Here is a 16,274-nt window from a genome sequence, read left to right as displayed (position 1 = left end):
TGTGGTGGTGCAGGTGTTGTCCGGCGCACAAATACTCTTCAGGCATGGTTCAATGCAAATAACAAACATGTTTTATTCTTCGCAAGTCTCCACACGTGGCAGTAATAAAACACAATGCTGTGGCGCTTCCTTTAGCTGAGGGAAAGCCTGCCCTAGCGTCCCCTCAAGTGGGTGACTTGCCTGACTACTCCTCTTCGCCCGGCTCCCACTTCTGGCTACCCACAGCCCGGACCCACACCGGGACTGCTTCGCACTATGAGGTTCCGCCCGCTCCTTTTCTCTCCGGCTTCCCTGTTCTTCCAGCTCCCTTCTTTCTTTCTTTCTGCCCACTCAGCTCCACACTCTGCCCCTGGCTGTTTCTTCTCTCCCGTCCCGGACACAACTGCCTTCAGCACACACTTCCTTTCCCCCTCAGCTGCCGGCTCCTCCTCCCTCCTGTACAGTTTCTATGGGGACAGCATTAACCACTTCAGAGAAAACCTGTGCTTCCTTGTAAGGGGTCTGCCCACCCCTTACATACCTCCCCTCTTTAAGCCTAAGCCTCCCTGCAAGGCACAAATCTAAAATCACATTTTAAAACTAAACAAAGTCATTTTAATGAAACTGCGAACATGTTCACCTGAGGGCACCCGCAAGGGCACACCAGTCCAGCGCCCGGAGTTCCTCCTGGAAGCTCCCGGTCTTAGACGTTAGCTGGCAGGAACACAACTCGGCAAAAATCTCCTTAACGACGCGGAGGGAGCCCCTGGCTCAGTCCAGCATCAGGCTCTCTTCCAGGCTCAGCAACTTGAACGGTTACAAACAACACACCTTCTTCCGGCTCAAAACAACGCCGGTAGGTTAAGGGTGGGTCCTTCCGCAGCCGCAGTCTGCTTCGGGCGTCCTCTGCCCAGGCTAGTCGCTACTAGTGCGGCTACCGCAGCTTGCTGTCTTCCTGGAGTCTCCATCTTCCTCGGAGTCAGCGTTTCTGGTAATGGCGTCGGGGTCAGTGGAGATGCTGGAGGAAGTGGAGGCGGGCTTACTTTTCCCGCTCTTGGGTATATTCCACCCCCAGTCTCACACATCAGGTCGACCCCTACGCGGCGGTTCTTCTTTTTCTCTGGAACACCGCCCACTTCACATATCTTCCTTCGTGCCCTGGGACTGGCACCTCCCCTCTTTGGGCGGAGTACTCCGAACTTCTTTTTCGGCACCGGCCAGCCCCAGGCTCTTCTTTTGGCGCCAACTTTTCGCGCCCTTTCTTCGTCTTCACTGACGACGGCCATCTTGCCACCATCTTGTGCCCGGTCCAACGCCTTAGGCACTTCTTCCTCTTCCCACCATGGGATCGGGACTCTTTTCCAATAATCTTGATCCAGTGTCCTCGGCATCACTTGATCTCCTTCTTCTTGGAGCGGGACCCCTTGCATATGATCCGGATCTTGCCGACTACGCCACATGTAACGGGGTGCCAGGGGCGCCTCTGGGCTTGTAGTCGTGGCCCTTGCTGACAGGCTTACCCCTGGCTCCGCCGTCACTATCGGGACGGGAGATGTCTTGGTGGGGCAGAGTGTGGTGGTGCAGGTGTTGTCCGGCGCACAAATACTCTTCAGGCATGGTTCAATGCAAATAACAAACATGTTTTATTCTTCGCAAGTCTCCACACGTGGCAGTAATAAAACACAATGCTGTGGCGCTTCCTTTAGCTGAGGGAAAGCCTGCCCTAGCGTCCCCTCAAGTGGGTGACTTGCCTGACTACTCCTCTTCGCCCGGCTCCCACTTCTGGCTACCCACAGCCCGGACCCACACCGGGACTGCTTCGCACTATGAGGTTCCGCCCGCTCCTTTTCTCTCCGGCTTCCCTGTTCTTCCAGCTCCCTTCTTTCTTTCTTTCTTTCTGCCCACTCAGCTCCACACTCTGCCCCTGGCTGTTTCTTCTCTCCCGTCCCGGTCACAACTGCCTTCAGCACACACTTCCTTTCCCCCTCAGCTGCCGACTCCTCCTCCCTCCTGTACAGTTTCTATGGGGACAGCATTAACCACTTCAGAGAAAACCTGTGCTTCCTTGTAAGGGGTCTGCCCACCCCTTACAACCATAAACATATTTTATTGAAAAAGACTACACATTTACCCAGCCAAATGAATGGCAACAGTATAAATATTTCTGAAATAACTGGAGTCTCTCGATGTTGTTAGGATTCTGCTATGTCTAATGGTTGAGGGACCTTGAGTCCTGCATAAGTGTAGATGTAGATCATATAGACACGCAGTGGCGTAACTACCGCAGTCGCGACCGGGCCCGGGAGGTTAGGGGCCCGGCGGCCGCCAGGCAGATCAGCAGCCAGCTCCTGTCAGTGTAAGAGGAGCTGCGCTGATCTGCCGCAGACCACGCGGCCGCTATTTGACCCGCTGCCGCCGCCAACACCGGGTCCCCAAGCCTGGTGTCAGCGGCGGCATCGGGGCCCCCTGCCTGGTGTCAGCGGCTGTGGCGTCTCCCCCGTCACCGCGCACAGTAATGATGAAGCATAGCGCGGCCGGTGCCGCGCTATGCATCACCATTCTCCCCCTGTCCATTATACATGGAAGCCTGAAGAGGCTGCTTTATACATGGAGGTCGGAGGAGGTTGCTTTATACATGGAGGTCTGGAGAGGCTGCATTATTATACATGGAGGCCTGGAGAGGCTGTGTTATACATGGAGGCCTGGAGATACTGCATTATACATGGAGGCCTGAGGAGGCTGGGTGCAATGTTATACATGGAGGCCTGGAGAAGCTGGTTGCTACATTATACATGGAGGCCTGAGGAGGCTGGGTGCATTGTTATACATGGAGGCCTGGAGAAGCTGGCTGCTACATTATACATGGAGGCCTGAGGAGGCTGGGTGCATTGTTATACATGGAGGCCTGGAGAGGCTGGCTGCATTATTATACATGGAGGCCTGGAGAGGCTGGCTGCATTATTATATATGGAGGCTACCTTATACATGGACTATGGGGGTGCATTATAAAACATTGGGGACTATGCGGTGCAGTAAAATATATGGAGAACTATGGGGTGAATTATAATATATGGAGAACTATGAAAATTTCATTATAATAATTGGAGGGCTACTTTATACATGGAGGATTATGGGGGTGCATTATAATACATGGAGGACTATGGAAGTGTATTCTAATATATGAAGGGTTATGTGGGACCCTTTATACTATTTGGAAGGCTATGTAGGGGCCATTATTGTATTTGGAGATCTAAATACAAGGGGGGACAAAGATACAAGCAGGGGATGGGAACGTTTCGTGCTGAGGGAAAAAGGCTCTTTCCCTCAGCACCCAGCTTTCCCGTGCTCTGCTATACATCTTCTCTCAGCACCCAGCTTTCCCATGCTCTGATATGGGAAAGCTGGGTGCTAAGGGAAAGATGTATAGCAGAGCATGGGGAAGCTGGGTGCCGAGGACAAGATGGATATCAGAACATAGGAAAGCTGGGTGCTGATAGAGGGAATTCAGATCATGGGAAACCTGGGTGCTGTGGGTAAGAGCCAAGTGTCAGCATCATTATCCTGTACCCCGAGTGTCGATGTATGTGGAGGGGGGGCCCAGATCTGAACTTTGCACCGGGGCCCATCCAACTCTAGTTACACCCCTGTAGACACATATATATTTACATCCACATTGTAAAATTAATACAATATCAATAATATTCTCACACTTTTTTTTTAAATATTACATCAACCACAAATATGTAGTGGGTAAATCTATTCTGCAGGTTGTATTGGGTAAAACGACACCAAACATGTATATTCTACATTGATGAAGTTATCTGCACAACATTTAAAGGGGTTGTCCACTACTTTATCAATTCAAGACCCTAATTAAAACAAAAACAGTGTATACTCACCACCCACAGTTGCGCCGTCCCATCAATGTTAGCGCTGCTGTTCCATGACTTGTTGTGTCATGTGCCAGCTAATAAAAAGGCAACAAAAACAGGGATAAAAATGTTCTCCAAAAATTCAGCAATTACAGCAAATAGAGGGCAGCAGTTATAACCTGTCCTAATGCACTAGCAGGATGCAGCAAAACGCCAACTAAGGCCTCCTTCACACGTCCGTGTCTCCGGTACGTGTTTGGTCCGTTTCCTCACGTGCCGGAGACACGGCACACGTTGACCCATTAAAATCAATGGGTCTGCGCTCACGTGCGTGTTTTGCAATGGACCGTGTGCCCGTGTGCTCCACACATAGACATGTCCATTTTTCTCTGGCATCACGGGTGTCACACGGACTGCACACGGACTGCATGTATGTGATCCGTGTGAGGCCTCTGACACACTTACGTGACAAAACGTATTTGATTTTGTCACGTACGTGTTAAAGGGGTGGTTTGTTCCCCGTGTGCCGTGTTTATGGCATGTACGTGTTCTCTGTGTGTTTATAGTAATAACACACGGAGAACGGAAAGCCCCGCCTTACCTGCATAATCCAGCGCAGTCTGTGGTACTGAATGACAGCGTCCGGCACTGGCCACGCCCCGCTGACGCTGCATCCGGTCCCCAGTGAAGAAGATGCGTTGATCAAATTCACTGGGGGACGGATGCAGGTGACAGCCGCGGCAAATACTGCAGGGCTGGTGGAGGTGAGTGTGTGTTTTTTTTAATTTTTAACCTGACGTGTTTCTCCGGCGCATGTCACATGGAACCGCATCCACACTACATCCGTGTGGTACGTGTGCGGGCCATGTGACACCCGTGCTGCCGGAGCAACACGGACATGTCAGCGTATGGAACTCACGGAGATACGCAAGTACAGAACAGACACACGTTCCGTTCCTAAATACTTACGTGTCTCCTAACCATTGGGATTACCTAGGTACCTGTGTGTACGTGTCTCTGGTACGTGTAAAAAATGGCAAACACGTACCGGAGGCATGAACGTGTGACGGAGGCCTGACACACACCGGAGAAAACACACGTGTCTGTGAAATAAAAAGAATTTCTATACTCACCTTCTCCAGCACTGCTGTCTCTGCCGCTGCTGGCACTTGCTTCCGATCCCTGCTCATTATGCTCATCGCATATTCACTCCACTGCGGGCCGGAAGCAGCAGCGGGAGTCAGCAGGACTGGAGACCGCAGATCAGTACCACAGACAGCAGCGACAGGGACAGGTGAGCAGAAAGTTCCTGTTCTCCGTGTGTTAGAACACGTGTGCCATAAACACTGCACACGAAGGGCAATATGCACCTTTGACACGTGCGTGATTTTCACGGACGTGTGAAGGGGGCCTAAGGTGGAGGCATCACAGGTGCAAAAGAAGCAAATCACTCACACACTTCCAATCTATGGAGCAGGCGATTGCTGGATGATAACATTGCACACGGATGGCTTGTATAGGGTGCTGTTCACACATGTAGGTGCACAGTATCTGGTTAGCAGTCTATTAGTTATGCCCATACTATTCGACTAGGCGGGCTGCCCAGCAATAAGTGCACCATAAAGGGACATAGAATTTTAAAAAGACTTCTTGAAATGTCACGGCGACATTGGTGGAGTCTGAGTACTATGCCTCTTTCGTTTCTGATTACCCTAAGTGCCTGGAGGCATAGAAAGGTTGTTGTACACTGTTCCTTCAAAGAGCTGCACAGACCAATCAGAAACTAAGAAGCACAAGAGTCTGCAGAGCACTGCTACGCCTTTGTTAGTGGATGGTGGGCTTCACAGCACCCAGACCCCACAGATCAATACTGCTGACACATTGCTATAACATATCAAGTTATTTAAATGATAAGTACCCTTTAACTGTCAGCTCTTGAGGCAAGAAATATTGGAGTTGCCCTGTGACAAGCTGTTTCCTGCACACATTACACACACTCACACACATGCTGGCAGCTCTGCAAACATTCCACAATCTAAACAATGAGAGAGGAAGTGACTCACCCTCCCACACAAAGGACGTGTTCTCATGCTTTCTCTGTAGGGCTACTGAAGTGTTCATGAGCGGCACATGGCCGAGAAATTACTTATTGAGGATATGCAGGAATATATTAACTAAAGATGCTAATTATATTTACAGTGAAAAATGGCTTCCATTAAAATGGCAAATTGCCATTTATAACCATGTGTTACTTACAGCAATACACTTGCTTTAATGGAGTCTATCAGTAATATCAGCCCCTCCTCAATACTGCATATATGGCTTTGAATTGTAAATTCATCAACACCTTTTATATCTTTTATCTGTTGCTGCATTTCTGAATAATTAGCGTTTGGCACTGTGGCTCAGTGGTTAGCACTGCAGTCTTGCAGCGCTGGGGTCCTGGGTTCGAATCCCACCAAGGACAACATCTGCAAGGAGTTTGTATGTTCTCCCTGTGTTTGCGTGGGTTTCCTCCGGGTACTCCGGTTTCCTCCCACACTCCAAAAACATACAGATAGGGAAATTAGATTGTGAGCCCCCAATGGGGACAGCGCTCCTGATGTATGTGAAGCGCTGCGGAATGTTAGCGCTATATAAAAATAAAGATTTATTTATAAGGAAACGAACGGTTAAATGTTCTGGGTGTGACCTTGCCTCTGTCCCCCCAGGTTGGCTCCTGCCTCAATTAGCTGGATTGGTAGTGTCGCAAGCGGAGGGGTTGGGAACGCCGCTCGCCTGGGGGGTTCGCTTGCGCTCGGATCTGGTGCTTCTTTGGTGGCTCGAGCAGCGCCTCCTCGCCCACGAGTGAAAAGGGGAGGTTTGTGGTGGGATGTTGTGAGGGCCGGGGAGGACTGGTAGGCCCAGGAGGTGGATCCACTGGACCGAGCACCCCACCTGGAGGGCAGGGTACACGGTAGCTGGAGCACTAACGTGGCAGGAACGGGTGCAGGTATCAGGAAGCAAAGACAGGACCAGGTCACAGCATACTTTAAGGCAGTAATAGGACACAGGACCAAAGACCTGAGCACCTAGCTGACAAGGCATAGAAACACAAGCGATGATCAGGTGCTGCCCACATGGAGAGGCCAGTCTTATATACTCAGCACAGCCTCAGGTCATTTCCTGTTGCAGCAGTGCTGGGGCTATAAGACCAGGTGAGCGGGCGTGGCCCGGTCCTATACAGAACATTAGTCAGAATCAGACTCCTGAGACCAGGAACAGGACTCTGGGGAGCAAGAGCGGGAGCGGCAGCCATGACCGGTGGACACGTGGACTGGACCAGTGAGGAAGGAGCGGTGGTGCGACGCAGGTGTGACTGGCTCAGTGGTTACGGAGCGGTGCCTGGATGGTGAGACCGGCTTAGTAGGTAAGGAGCGCTGCTGGGACACCGGGAGCGTGACAGATGTCCGTTGTGACGCCACCCACGGGTTGTGGTGATGGTGGGCACCACCGCTGCTGGTGACGGGGGAATCCCGGGAGCGATGGCTGGGAGCAGCTAAGGTGTTGACTCCTCCGTGGGTAGGGGCTGTTGGTCCCGGGGCCCCGGTTGGGGAGTAGGGAGGAGGGATAGGTGCAGGTGCCAATGCAGGGAGGCATCGTGGATGCGGGGCAATGTTGCGGTGCCGGATGGCACTGGTGTACTCACTCAGGTAGACAAGAACAGAGTCTCTGGTAAACCAAACGGCTGGATAGACAGGGCCCGCAGTCGGCTGCGGTGTCTTCACTCTCCCTGGACGGGTTGATGGTGGCTGTCGTTCCCTGCACCTATGTGTAAGTGTTTGACTCCTATGGATTCCCATGGGTAGTCCGCTCCCCGGCTTGTACGTGTCGGGAGAGCCCGTTTTGCCCGCAGGCGCTGGCCCTTGGATCTCTGGCCGTTGGCGGTGGCTCTTATCCGGACGGGTTGGGCTGTTGCCTTCTGACGGGACTTGATTGGGAATGAACCCCTGAGGTCCAGCCCGCAATCAGAGAATTCGACCTTTATGGCGGTTTCTGAGCCTAGTCTGGGTCTGAGTACCCTGCCTTGGTGCTTTGGCTTTAATCTGCTCCCCGGTTCGGTACCGGCGGGCCACCGCCCGACCTCGGTCTTACGGTTCCGCAAACCTCCACCAACTCCTGCAGACTGCCACCACCGTCTGCCGACCTTGCTGTTTGTGCCTGGGCTCCGACCCAGACACACACAGACTTTCTCCTCTCACTTCCACCTCTCCACTTCAACTCCTCAACTAGACTATTCTCAACTCCTACTTTTCCCACCTACAGGCCTGTGAACTCCTCGGTGGGTGCAGTCAACCGCCTGGCTCCACCCCACCTGGTGTGGACATCAGACCCTGGAGGAAGGCAACAAGGGTTTTGTTTGACTGGTGTTCCTGACCGGGGGAGTGGGGTGTGTGTATGTGATGTTATTCTGTGACCCCTGGGGTCCAGAGCGTCACAATAGCTCACTATTTGTGTAATATGAGATGCCAGGAATGGAAATAAGATAGACAGCTATTAAACTTAAAGAGGGAGGTGCTGGGTGGAAAACAACCTGGAGAGAGGTAGTGGCTCCTGAAGTGCTCTGTCAAGCACAGACACTTAACAGAAAGCAGTAGAAGACGGGTTTTCAAAGCCACCCTATTAACCAATCCGTATCGATGAAAGAGTTAATGTTTCTTTATTTTCATGCACAGGTCAACGCGTTTCAGGAGTACTCAGCTCCCTTCCTCACGACAACAGGCAAAAAATATCAAAACAAAGAGATTTGATGTATTTTGCCTGTTGTCCTGATGAAGGGAGCATGAAAATAAAGAAACATTAACTCTTTCATCGATCCGGATTGGTTAATAGTGCTGCTTTGATAACCTGTCTTCTACTGCTTTCTGTTATCTGCCAAACCCGGGGATGCAGCTGTTAATCTGGACTGTACATGCGTTTTTAGGAGTTGTGACTTGCACAACTTCTATAGGTGAGTTTTATTCTATTTATTACTCCTTCCCTTCTGGGGTAAGACCCTATTTGCGCTTTTCTCCACCGCTTTTTATATTTACAAGCACAGACACTTAACATCTCTGCATTAAACCGCTAATTACTCCAGAATGCAGCAACAAATGATTATATGTGCGACTAGGGGGTTGAGCTTATTGACATATTCCCTTTAAAAAGTTTCCCACTCGATAAGCTGCTGGTACCTCCATCACAAAATATTTTTTTAACTAGAATGTATTTATTAAGATTATCAACATAAAGACATGTAAACATTAGAGTACTTTCATCACAAAATGTTTAATTTCCCTGCAGCGCCATCACAGGGAAAACTAGGGGCTACCCAGTTCTGACTGACATCAATGGGCTGACCAAGTAATGGCTGCTTTGTACCTGTCACTTGAAGCCATCTAATACTTCAACTAGTCACCTGCAGCAGCGTACTGCTAATAGTGGCAGCCTATGAGGCCGCTATAGGGCCCGTGAGTTGGGGGGCCCGTGTCAGCGCGTGTGGTGCCAAGCCTCCCTTGCCCCTCATTTAACTTTCCATTGTCTGTGATGCAGATACAGTTGAAAGCAATGATTGAAGCCTTCATCGCCTCCCTCCTCCATCACTCCCCAGCATCTGAGCTCTGACGTCTCAGCGCAAAGCGGACGCGATATTGTGATGTCATCTCACCCACTCTGACGAGCATGTAGGGCTGCCAACTGCACACTGCGAACACCGGGAATCACTGTTTTTTATTTATTTTTTTTAATCAATTTGGGTCTATTAGACTGTTTGCAGGGCTATGTGGGGAACATTATACAGTTTACAGGGCCATGTGGGGAACATTATACAGGTTACAGGGCCATGTGGGGAACATTATACAGGTTGCAGGGCCATGTGGGGAACATTATACAGGTTGCAGGGCCATGTGGGGGCCATTATACAGTTTGCAGGGCCATGTGGGGGCCATTATACAGTTTGCAGGGCTATGTGGGGGCCATTATACAGGTTGCAGGGCTATGTGGGGGGCCATCATACAGTTTGTAGTCCTATGTGGGGTCTATTAAACTGTTTGCAGGGCCATGTGGGTGGTCATTATACAGTTTGCAGGGTCATTATACAGTTTGCAGGGCCATGTGGGGGCCATTATACAGTTTGCAGGGCTATGTGGGGAACATTATACAGTTTGCAGGGCCATGTGGGGGCCATTATACAGTTTGCAGGGCCATGTGGGGGCCATTATACAGTTTGCAGGGCTATGTGGGGAACATTATACAGTTTGCAGGGCCATGTGGGGAACATTATACAGTTTGCAGGGCCATGTGGGGGCCATTATACAGTTTGCAGGGCTATGTGGGGAACATTATACAGTTTGCAGGGCCATGTGGGGGCCATTATACAGTTTGCAGGGCCATGTGGGGGCCATTATACAGTTTGCAGGGCTATGTGGGGGCCATTATACAGTTTGCAGGGCTATGTGGGGGCCATTATACAGCTATCAGGGCTATGTGGGGGCCATTATACAGCTATCAGGGCTATGTGGGGGTCATTATACAGTTTGCAGGGCTATGTGGGGGCCATTATACAGTTTGCAGGGCTATGTGGGGGCCATTATACAGTTTGCAGGGCTATGTGGGGGCCATTATACAGTTTGCAGGGCTATGTGGGGCACATTATAGTTTGCAATCTAGAGGAAGTGAGAACTGCTTCTTTCTCAATTCCTCTGGATGTATGTGTTATGTCTGAAGTCAGGAATAAGCTGCAGGGATTGCGAGACATATCAATGTTACAGAACCCTGGGAGAGCCAGTGATGACATCTCTGGAACGGTGCCTGAGGTGAAGGCAGATATTATTATTTTACAAGAGAGAAACATAGTGATGGAGAAGATGTCCTAGCAAAGGACATACACATATGAGCAGATTTATTAAAAAAAATCTTCATGGGAGGGCTTTTTAAATAGCAAATTAATGATGAAGGAAAACTGTCCACCTCTATGAATAAGTGTGTTCATAAACTATGATTAATGACGTGATTTATATTCCTGTGTGTATATGTGAGCCCCCCCCACCCAGTGCTGTGAGCCCTTCCCCCCCCCCTCCTGTGATGTATATATGAGCCCTCCACTCAGTGCTGTGAGCCTTCCACTCAGTGCTGTGAGACCCCTACCCAGTGCTGTGAGCCCTCCACTCAGTGCTGTGAGCCCTCCACTCAGTGCTGTGAGCCCCCTACCCAGTGCTGTGAGCCCTCCACCCAGTGCTGTGAGCCCTCCCCACCCTCCTGTGATGTATATGTGAGCCCTCCAACCCACCTGTGATGAATATGTGAGCCCTCCAACCCTCCTGTGATGTATATGTGAGCCCTCCACCCCCTACTGTGATGTATATGTGAGCATTGCACCCCCTCCTGTGATGTATATGTGAGTCCTCCACCCCCTCCTGTGATGTATATGTGAGTCCTCCACCCCCTCCTGTGATGTATATGTGGGCCCTCCACCCCCTCCTGTGATGTATATGTGAGCCCTGCACCCCCTCCTGAGATGTATATGTGAGCCCTCCATCCCCCTCCTGTGATATGTGAGCCCTCCACCCCCTCCTGAGATGTATATGTGAGCCCTCCATCCCCCTCCTGTGATGTGTATGTGAGCCCTCCACCCCCTACTGTGATGTATATGTGAGCATTGCACCCCCTCCTGTGATGTATATGTGAGTCCTCCACCCCCTCCTGTGATGTATATGTGAGTCCTCCACCCCCTCCTGTGATGTATATGTGGGCCCTCCACCCCCTCCTGTGATGTATATGTGAGCCCTGCACCCCCTCCTGAGATGTATATGTGAGCCCTCCATCCCCCTCCTGTGATGTGTATGTGAGCCCTCCACCCCCTCCTGAGATGTATATGTGAGCCCTCCATCCCCCTCCTGTGATGTGTATGTGAGCCCTCCACCCCCTCCTGTGATGTGTATGTGAGCCCTTCCCCCCCTCCTGTGATGTGTATGTGAGCCCTCCACCCCCCTCCTGTGATGTGTATGTGAGCCCTCCACCCCCCTCCTGTGATGTATATGTGAGCTCTCACCCCCTCCAGTGATGTATATGTGAGTCCTCCACCCCCTCCTGTGATGTATATGTGAGCCCTGCACCCCCTCCTGTGATGTATATGTGAGCCCTCCACCCCCTCCTGTGATGTATATGTGAGCCCTCCACCCCCTCCTGTGATGTATATGTGAGCCCTCCACCCCCTCCTGTGATGTATATGTGAGCCCTCCACCCCCCTCCTGTGATGTGTACGTGAGCCCTTCCCCCCCCCCCCTCCTCCTGTGATGTGTATGTGAGCCCTCCACCCCCCTCCTCAGGGCCAGCTCCAGGTTTTTGTGGGCCCTGGGCAACAAAGTCTCAGTGGGCCCCATCTACACATAGACATGCACAGATAGATACACATACAGGCATATGTACACATACATATTTAAAGAGAAATTCACAAAAACACATATAAATAGACATAAATCTAGACAGTCATATACACTGACATACATAGATATATACATCATACATGCACATACAGACACATATATATATATATATATATAATGTAAAATTATATTATATATATATATATATATATATATATATATATAATATATATATATATATATATATATAATGTGAGCAAGGATGGTTGACCTTAGGGAGATCAACATCCACCACTGCGGAGACACCATCACGTGTTTCTCAACGCAGTGATTCTAGAGCAATGCCCCCTGGGAAATATTCAAAGCAAGAAGGCCTGCGGAGACACCATCACATGTTTCTCAACGCTGGCAGGAAACTAGCCAGGTCTTTCTCCGGGAAGGAACAACCACGGGAAGGGCAGTCTCCAGTCAAGGAGTCCACCTATGCCAAACACGGTATCCATCCACAGACAGCCGTTTCGGGGTATTTGCCCCTCATCAGTGTGGAGTAGGAATCTGGCTAGTGGGACATTGCCTAGTAAAAGACTATGTGAGCAAGGATGGTTGACCTTAGGGAGATCAACATCCACCACTGCGGAGACACCATCATGTGTTTCTCAACGCAGTGATTCTAGAGCAATGTCCCCTGGGAAATATTCAAAACAAGAAGGCCTGCGGAGACACCATCACATGTTTCTCAACGCTGGCAGGAAACTAGCCAGGTCTTTCACCGGGAAGGAACAACCACGGGAAGGGCAGTCTCCAGTCAAGGAGATCACCTATGCCAAACATGGTATCCATCCACAGAAACATGTGATGGTGTCTCCGCAGGCCTTCTTGCTTTGAATATTTCCCAGGGGGCATTGCTCTAGAATCACTGCGTTGAGAAACACATGATGGTGTCTCCGCAGTGGTGGATGTTGATCTCCCTAAGGTCAACCATCCTTGCTCACATAGTCTTTTACTAGGCAATGTCCCACTAGCCAGATTCCTACTCCACACTGATGAGGGGCAAATACCCCGAAACGGCTGTCTGTGGATGGATACCATGTTTGGCATAGATGGTCTCCTTGACTGGAGACTGCCCTTCCCGTGGTTGTTCCTTCCCGGTGAAAGACCTGGCTAGTTTTCTGCCAGCGTTGAGAAACATGTGATGGTGTCTCCGCAGGCCTTCTTGCTTTATATATATATACTGTGTGGTAGAAATTTCCAAATGGCCCCCGGCAGAAGAAAGGTTTCCCACCCCTGCTTTAACCCTTTGACAATCCGTACTGATGAAGGTCTGAGTGTGACCGAAACGTCTACCCCACTGGATTACAAGCACCTCAATAAAAATGACTAATTGAAGCATCAATCTTATTATGGGATAGCATCCGACTTGTGCACCAGTTTTACAGAAGTGCTATGGTATATTTATGTATACTAACATGGTAACAATTTTCTAGCTTCAACACGCTTTTGGGATGTCGCAGGGCGGTGTTCACACTTTACAGCATGATCTGTCCATATATATATATATATATATATATATATATATATATATATATATATATATATATATATATATATATATATATATATATATATATATATATATATAATGTTACTAAAAAAATGGCAACCGGGAGCAAGTCCGTCCACACAGGTCAATGCTGCGTCTACCATTACCCCGCACTTTCCTCATAGGTAGCAGCCTGGCAATACAACACGCGCATAGCTTCTACTAGTACATGTGCAGCCCCTTTATAATGTAAGGACACGGCGAGGGGACGCTGGCAGACACGCCGCACGGTCCTCCATGTTTGCACACACGCAGCGTCCCCACGGCCTTTCACCCTCACAAAGTCCTCAATGAACTTGGCCACATTTCCCTGTTGTCACATACGGGCACTCGCCATCCAATCAGATGAGCCGAAGCCTCATAGCCCCGTGTTCAAACTCTACTGCGATAGCCAATCAGCAGCGACCCGGTCTGCTCAGTTTTACCGGACCAATCAGTGAAAGGCATGACTGTCTCTGCGCTCGTCAACACAACAAGCCTGCCAATCAGCACGGTCCAAAACATCAAGAAGGGCGAGTACAACACTGAAGAGGAATGCACCAATTATCAAGCGGGGACAGCCAAAACAAGCATACTAGCCAATAGCCAGCCGAGTAGCTGAGTGAAGCGATATGGAGTGGCAAGTCTTTCGTCCAATGAGCGTACGCGGTTTATCAACATGCCCCGCCCTACAGTTTGTGACGCGCCGGGTCCTGTGGCTGAGGACATAACGAGGCTGCCGGGCGGGGAGTGCGGAGCGGGGCCCGGGATGTCGGTAAACATGGAGGAATTGCGACATCAGGTCATGATTAACCAGTTCGTGCTGGCGGCAGGGTGCGCGGCGGACCAGGCCAAGCAGCTGCTGCAGGCGGCACACTGGCAGTTTGAGGTGAGACGGCGCACACCATGTTTACACACCCAGTGTACACACAGCACGCCTCGCTGTGCACAGGTCCCCGCTCCTTGCCGCACACGGTTGCTATTGACTACACGTCCTTCTAGGTTACCCATTGGCTGCAGCAGGGCCTATTCACAGAGATGGAAAGTGTCGCACAGTATAGCCCACCGCATACAGGCAGAGACCACAAATGTATGGGGCTTGCCCCTGTATGTCTATAGTAAAAGTTCCCATCCCACCATTGCCCTTTTGGCCTGGCCCAAAGGTGACGCTGAAATAGGTGCTACCTCAATGGCTGGTACACTTGTATTTGGGGAATGGCTTACATGGCAATTCCCTAATATCCCTGTATTATGGGGGCAAGATCAGTGGACAGGGGTCTATCCCGCAGCCCTACACCGCCATCTCTACATGGCCGGCCAATATTAACAGAATTGCAGAATTTTCCCATTAAACTGATAAGCACAGTATTCCTGTAAGCTGTCACTCCAGAGAAGGGATCAGTGACCTGTATTCCTGATGACTGTCCTAATATAGAATGCTGGGAGTTGTAGTTCTGCACGCCACGAATTTGTAGGCACAACGGTTATTCTACTAGGGAGGAACAGAACATTATTCTTACAAGGGGCTTAAACAGCATACAGAATGTACAATGTAATCCCATCGAGCCCTGGGTATGCTGCGGCCTGTGGTATATGGCTATACTGTGCACGTGGTATACGGCTATACTGTGCTCTCACACCTCGTGCTAAGATCTTGTTTACCATCTCAATAGGAGAAGCGGTTGTGATGGCAGACGGGGTGGCCTTTTTTTTAATATTTTCTCTTACAGAAGAATCTACATGGGTGTATAAACCCTGACATCATTGTGCTAGATGAAGGGGTACAGACAGCACACAGTGTACGTACTAGGCCCCGGGATCACTCTATGGGCCTATTACATTCCTGACTTGCCTCCCCAGCAGTACACAAGGACAGAAGTTGGGGTTTCAGACTAGTTTGGCTGGTGCTTTTACTTATCCCTTCACTACAAACCTATAGAAAGGGGGGGGGGGGGGTCTGAAAGACCATGTGACCACTGGATCTATTTATAAACGCGGTGTAATTGTATCTGTCATATAGCCCTCTATGAGGTCTGTGCCCAGAATATAACCACACTGGACAACTGTCAGGAGAGGATATTCATGGGCGTGGGATTCGCATTATAGCACGTTGCACATGTTACCTCTGAGGGATTAAAGTGAATGAAAATAAATAAAAATAAGGCAAGGTAATCAACATAAGAAATAAAAATTGGCCTTTGTGTGTGTGTGATATATTTGTATACGTGTGTGTGTATGATATATGTGTTCATGTATGATGTGTGTGTGTGTTTGATTTGTATACCTGTGTGATAGATGTGTTCATGTATGATGTGTGTGTGTTTGATTTGTATACCTGTGTGATAGATGTGTTCATGTATGATGTGTGTGTGTGTTTGATTTGTATACCTGTGTGATAGATGTGTTCATGTATGATGTGTGTGTGTGTTTGATTTGTATACC

General features: G+C 49.8%; 1 protein-coding gene across 1 annotated transcript in view; it reads left to right on the top strand.

Moving 5' to 3' along the window:
- The first annotated feature begins 14,379 nt into the window (after window positions 1-14,379).
- Window positions 14,380-16,274, top strand: part of UBALD2 (UBA like domain containing 2) — a 35,654-nt gene continuing 33,759 nt past the window's right edge. Inside the window, exon 1 of the mRNA XM_075349582.1 lies at window positions 14,380-14,721. Coding sequence (XP_075205697.1) covers window positions 14,512-14,721 — 210 coding nt within the window. The 5' untranslated portion in view covers window positions 14,380-14,511. The remainder of the gene's footprint in view (window positions 14,722-16,274) is intronic.

This window comes from Anomaloglossus baeobatrachus, chromosome 5 (genome assembly GCF_048569485.1).
Source record: "Anomaloglossus baeobatrachus isolate aAnoBae1 chromosome 5, aAnoBae1.hap1, whole genome shotgun sequence".
Taxonomy (NCBI): Eukaryota; Metazoa; Chordata; class Amphibia; order Anura; family Aromobatidae; genus Anomaloglossus; species Anomaloglossus baeobatrachus.
This window is presented reverse-complemented; position numbering and strand designations above follow the sequence as displayed.